The sequence below is a fragment of the Notolepis coatsorum genome, assembly GCF_963971535.1.
Source record: "Notolepis coatsorum genome assembly, chromosome: 1".
NCBI classification, from domain to species: Eukaryota; Metazoa; Chordata; class Actinopteri; order Aulopiformes; family Paralepididae; genus Notolepis; species Notolepis coatsorum.
Window position 1 is genome coordinate 248,520,072 of NC_140165.1, and position 6,249 is coordinate 248,526,320.

The 6,249-nt window shown below is 44.5% G+C and overlaps 1 protein-coding gene across 1 annotated transcript; it reads left to right on the forward strand.

Moving 5' to 3' along the window:
- Positions 1-458: 458 nt before the first annotated feature.
- On the forward strand, positions 459-3,039 carry LOC311233925 (cell division cycle 5-like protein; the record flags this gene model as incomplete). Its single annotated transcript, XM_084320979.1, has 1 exon — positions 459-3,039. The coding sequence occupies one exon, from the start codon at positions 459-461 to the stop codon at positions 2,877-2,879; it is 2,421 nt and encodes an 806-aa protein (XP_084177105.1). The 3' UTR covers positions 2,880-3,039.
- Positions 3,040-6,249: the final 3,210 nt, after the last annotated feature.

Sequence of the window (6,249 nt, forward strand, 5' to 3'; positions counted from 1 at the left end):
GATTATGATGTCATAATAGAACATTCTAGAACATTTGTACATTCTGAAGAAGAATCAGGACTGACACACAGACTGAAGCCTGCATTGCTCAAACAAGATGCCTTTAAGGCCTCTGCATGCTACAGCAAATTCAAAGCAACTTCAACACAACATCGGCGCGATTTCAGCACGCTTGTTGCAGACAGTCTTGTAGACTGTGTTGCTTGGGCGTTGCGTACCTGTGTCCAAAATCTAATCTAAAGACCCGTTGCGTTGGTATTGTGTAGCAGTGATTGGTTGGTAGTGAATGGGTCCGACTCCCGCAGCGAGGAATACCATCCGCCATTGTTGTAGGCAGCAAGCTATGCTATCAATATTAGCTAAATAATTAGCGTCATAACTGGCCTTTTTTTCTGTTTGTGTGACTGGCTACCAGTTAGCAGCTGTTTCTGTTGCAGGAGAAACAACCAGCACCCAACATGCCGAGAATTATGATCAAAGGAGGCGTCTGGCGCAACACGGAGGATGAGATCTTGAAGGCGGCGGTGATGAAATATGGCAAGAATCAATGGTCTCGTATTGCTTCTCTGCTCCACCGCAAATCTGCTAAACAGTGTAAAGCCCGATGGTATGAGTGGCTGGATCCCAGCATTAAGAAGACAGAATGGAGTCGTGAGGAAGAAGAGAAGCTTCTTCATCTCGCCAAGCTGATGCCGACCCTGTGGAGAACCATTGCACCGATTATTGGACGCACAGCCGCTCAGTGTCTGGAGCACTACGAGTTCTTGCTAGATAAGGCAGCCCAGAGGGATAACGAGGATGAGGTGGGTGACGACCCCAGGAAGTTAAAACCAGGAGAGATCGACCCCACCCCAGAAACGAAACCTGCCAGACCTGACCCTGTCGACATGGACGAGGATGAGTTGGAGATGTTGTCTGAAGCCAGGGCTAGGCTGGCCAACACCCAGGGTAAGAAAGCAAAGAGGAAGGCCAGAGAAAAACAGCTGGAGGAAGCCAGGCGTCTGGCTGCTCTTCAGAAGCGCAGGGAGCTGAGAGCAGCAGGGATCGATGTGCAGAAAAAGAGAAAGAAGAAGAGAGGAGTGGATTACAACGCTGAGATCCCCTTTGAAAAGAAGCCTGCTCAGGGTTTCTATGACACCAGCATGGAGCAGCATGAAGGACTGGAACCAAACTTCAAACGACTCCGACAACAACATCTGGACGGAGAGCTACGCAATGAGCGTGAGGAGAGGGAGAGGAAGAAGGATAGACAGAAGATAAAGAAGAAGAAAGAAAGCGACCTTCCTTCTGCCATCCTCCAGACCAGCGGAGTGGCTGAGTTCGCCAAGAAACGCTCCAAACTAGTTCTACCAGCTCCTCAGATCAGTGATGCTGAGTTGGAGGAAGTGGTCAAACTGGGCGTGGCCAGTGAAGTCGCCCGTCAGGCTGCCGAAGAGAGTGACATGACTAACTCTGCCTCCTCAACCCTCCTATCGGAATACAGCGTTACCAATGCCATGGCATCAGGTCTTCGTACCCCCCGCACCCCGGCTGTTCAGGACAAAATCCTCCAGGAAGCTCAGAACCTCATGGCGCTGACCAACATTGACACACCGCTGAAGGGAGGGCTGAACACACCGCTAAATAACAGCGACTTCAGTGGAGTCACGCCTCAACGCCAGAACGTCCACACGCCTAACACTGTCCTCACTACTCCATTCAGAACCCCTGGGCCAGGTCCGGGATCAGAGGGTAGCATGACCCCCCAGCCCGGAGTAGGAGGGACTGTGACCCCTGGTTTAACCCCTGTTCGAACTCCGCTGAGAGACAAGCTGAACATAAACAGTGAAGAGCAGCTAGCTGACCCAGCCTACGCCAAACACCTGCAGAGGGAGAGCCTGCAGCAGCTGAAGCAGGGTCTGCTGTCCCTTCCGGTTCCCAAGAATGACTTTGAGATTGTACTTCCTGAGAATGCTGAGAGAGACCTGGAGGAGACGGACCCTGATGGTGGCTTCATAGAGGATGCCTCTGAAATAGAGTGCCGCAAACAGGCTGTGCGGGATGCAGAGAAAGAAAAGGATCTGAAGATGAGACACACGGCTGTCCAGAGGAGTCTACCAAGACCTACAGAGGTGAACGAGTCTGTACTTCGTCCTGCCTCCCTGGAGCCTCTGTCTGACCTCCAATTGGCTGAGGAGCTCATCAAACAGGAAATGATCACCATGATGCACTATGACTGTCTGCACCACCCGTCTCTCAACACAGCCAACCAAGCACAGCGCGGCAAGGCCAGAGGGCCCGCCTCTACATCCAATAACGCCTCTCACATCTCCTATCTGGACTCTCACACCTACCAGCCAATCAGCACGGAGGAGATGGAAAAGGCAGCAGCAGTGCTAACAGCAGAGATGGAGGTGGTGAAGGTGGGGATGGGACATGGTGACCTCAGCATGGAGGCCTACTGCCAAGTATGGGAGGAATTTTACGGACAGGTGTTGTATCTTGCCAATCATAGCAGGTATACCAGAGCTAATCTGGCCTCTAAGAAAGACCGCATTGAGAGTCTGGAGAAGAAACTAGAGGTGAATCGCGGTCACATGACAGCAGAGGCTCGTCGAGCAGCTAAGCTGGAGAAGCGTCTGAAGATCCTGCTGGGAGGCTTCCAGTCCAGAGCGCTGGGGCTGCTCAAACAACACGGGGAACTGTGGGAACAGGTGGAGCAGGCTGCTACTGAGCTCCAGACCTTCAATCAACTGAAAAAACAAGAAGATACGGCTATACCACGCAGAAAAGAGGCGCTGCGTGAGGACGTAGAGAGGCAGATGGAGAGAGAGAAAGAGCTGCAGCAGAGATACGGAGAGCTAATGACGGATAGAGAGACCCTGGTCAACCACACATAAACATTCTGATACTCACACTAAATAAACACACACACTAAATGAGACAAATACACACACTGATGCCCCCCCCCATACACTCTACATCCTTCCTGTTCTGCTAGAACCCGCCTGTATGAGCACCATGGCAACCCCAGGGATTAGCCCCGCCTTTTTGCTGATGTTGCAGTGCTGTCAGAATTGTGAGCATGCCCTGTTGAGTCTGTCGTTTGTGTTTCTGTATTAATCATGACCAATAAAGTTTCTTTTCAACATTAAAAAAAAAAAACACTATTGTCCCTGAATACAATGTCTAAAAAGGAAGAAGAGGAATTCTTCCTCAGATACTGTTTTGGCTTAAAAAGATATTCAAAAACAACAAGGCATTTTAGCGAGATGTGTTCATGAGGTGTTTAAGACCAATTGTTTCAGTGTCAGTGAGAAGCTGACAAGACCTCCTTTTTTCTTTCATCTCTTTCTTTCATTCTGTATTTTCACATTTTATATATATATTTTTTTTACTATTGTTGTGATGGTTTTCTCTCTTCTCTCTTACGATCATTCCAACATTGGTAATATGAGGTAAGACTAATGCATGTTACGTCCTTGAGGGTGGCTACACTGAAACAGATCACACTGTCTGTCCAGCAGAATAAATACATGAACATCTTCCAATGTCATGTTATATGTGCCACAGGCCCACAGCGTTATGGGGGAGGGGAGGTACAGGTATGGGCAGGGTATTAGAAGAAGAGCAATTCAATTAAATCTGAATATAAAAAAGATTTGGGGGAAGAAAACAGTAAACAATATAATTAACTCTGAATATAAAAGCATGAGAAAAATAAACAGTATAAACAAGGTGCAGGTGAGGGTCTGTATCCTAACTGGCATGATATACGTCATACATACGTTATAGAGCAAGCAGGTTTTGTTGGTTAAGAGTCAGACACTTACAGTAGTGGTCAGACATTCCTAATAGTTCTCAAGTTCTGCAGCCATTGGTTCTCCAGCTGCTGGCAGGTTGTGGAGCCTGCCTGATGGCCGCTGGCATGAAGGACTGGCTGAGGTGGTTGGTGGAGTGTCAGGGTCTGTGTGCTGAACGTGCTCCTCATCTTGGCTAGCTCCTCATAGAGGGGTTGGGAGGGGTTCTCTTGTTATCTGCAACTTACCTAGTGCGCACAGACTTCCGTTGTCTCAGAATGGATTTGGTAGAGAGAGAGAGAGAGAGAGAGAGAGAGAGAGAGAGAGAGAGAGAGAGAGAGAGAGAGAGAGGAAGCCTGCAGAGGTGCAGAGAACTGTTGTCACGCACAAGCGCCGCTATTTACCGATAATGATTACAGACAGTAGCCTTATTTGAGAGAATAACAAACTTATAATACCATGTTTTATATTACACAACGGTTTTACAATTTTATTTAAAATGTGTATTATATTATATACATTTTCTATTCGTTTCTATTTTATTTAGCTTTTTTTCCATGGACTGATTGATTGATTGAAAACTTTATTAACAGATTGCAGAATGGGTACAATACAGTAAAGCAACTGCTAAGAGGATGAAGACCAGAAAAAGACTTTTGTCTTGTTTACATAAGGGACCTCCATGTTCAATTAATCAAGACCACCTACAATACCCTCCGCGGACCACAGTTTGGGAACCACTGTCATAGATAACACCTCAAAAATACCCAGGTTCAGGTGAGGTTTCTAGTGATCTAGGCTATTTTTCCTTCAAGGAAATGTATGTAGATTTAATTTAAAGATGAAGATCTTTCATATGGCCATTTCAGACCAATCAAGTGATGATGATGATGATGATGATGATGATGATGATGATGATGACGATGATGATGATGATGATGATGATGATGATGATGATGATGATAATAATAATAACTTTATTTGTATAGCACTTTTCATACAGAGGTTGCAGTTCAAAGTGCTTCACAACAGTAAAAAATACAGGCATAAGCGGGCATAAAAAGATAGACAGGTAGCAAGGTATGGCAAATCACAGTGTTTCACATTAGGATCTAGCATCCCAATAGGCTCTCTGCTTACAGTTTTCAGTAACACAAATAGTAAAAATAGTTTAAAATGATTCAGTTTAAAAATAGTAAAAAAATTATAAAATAGAACGGACATAAAAAATACAGGCATGAGCGAGCATAGCAAGGTATGGCAAATCACAGTGTTTCACATTAGGATCTAGCATCCTAATAGGCTCTCTATTCAGTAATACAAATAATCACAGTGTTTCACATTTGGATCTAGCAAATAATAAAAAATAGTTTAAAATGATTCAGTTTAAAAATAGTCATCAGTAAGAAGTAAAAAGTGCAATAACCGACACATGAATTTGATAGGCAGTGTATAAGAGTAGGCAGGGTAAGAATAGTGCAGGTAAATACAAGTTGTGTCAGGATATCCCTGATGTTTCCTCTTGCCACTAGGTGGTAGCAGATATCTATCAGTGACATGCCTGAGCAAAGAGATAGGTTTTAAGCTGTCTTTTAAAGATGTCTAGCGAGTTGGCTTCCCTGATGTTTTGGGGTTGTTTGTTCCATAGTTTTGGGGCATAGTTGATAAAGGCTGCATTACCGATCCTCTTTTGACTGCTTCTGGGAGCCTCTAGTAGTCCAGCAGCTGATGATCGCAGTGTTCTTGCTGGTGTGTAATTTATTAGAGTGTTGGCGATGTAGCTAGGTCCCTGTCCATTTAGAGCTTTGTATGTAAGGAGAAGGTGATGCATAAAAAACTATAATCACGACTGAATGAATGGAATAAATCATGTTTATCTTGAAGAATATGAATGAAACAAGGTGGAGGCAGACAGTGAAGGTACACAGTGAACCGTTTTACTTAATTTATACCATATTTACTTGTTTTCACCTACAATTTCCACACTCTTGGGTCCAGTGGACCCGAACACCACGTACTGTGTGTAATATAAAATGTAGGGAGGGGCTCAGTGTGCATTTAATAATTTTGATTTAGATTTTATTACGGATCCCCATTAGCTGGCGCCATAGCAACCAGCTAGTCTCCCTGGGGTCCACACAAAAAAACATACAAAAAAATTATTATTACAAAACAAAATTATTAAAAGTCAGTACTCAACACACAATGCATAATGAAACTAACAATTAAGATGGCTAAAATGACATGCAAGCACAGAAACAGAAAACAAACAAAAAAAAAATAAATACTTTATAGTGTTAAATACAATTTAAGATTATTCTTAAAAGTGAATCTACTGTAAATGCAGCAGAGGTTTTGAGGCAGGTTGTTAACAGATTTGGCAATGGGGCGACAATAATGTATACAAGAGGCATGGTATTCTATCTTGGCCTTGCTCTGCTGGCAGCGGTTTATTTATCATTGTAGTCTC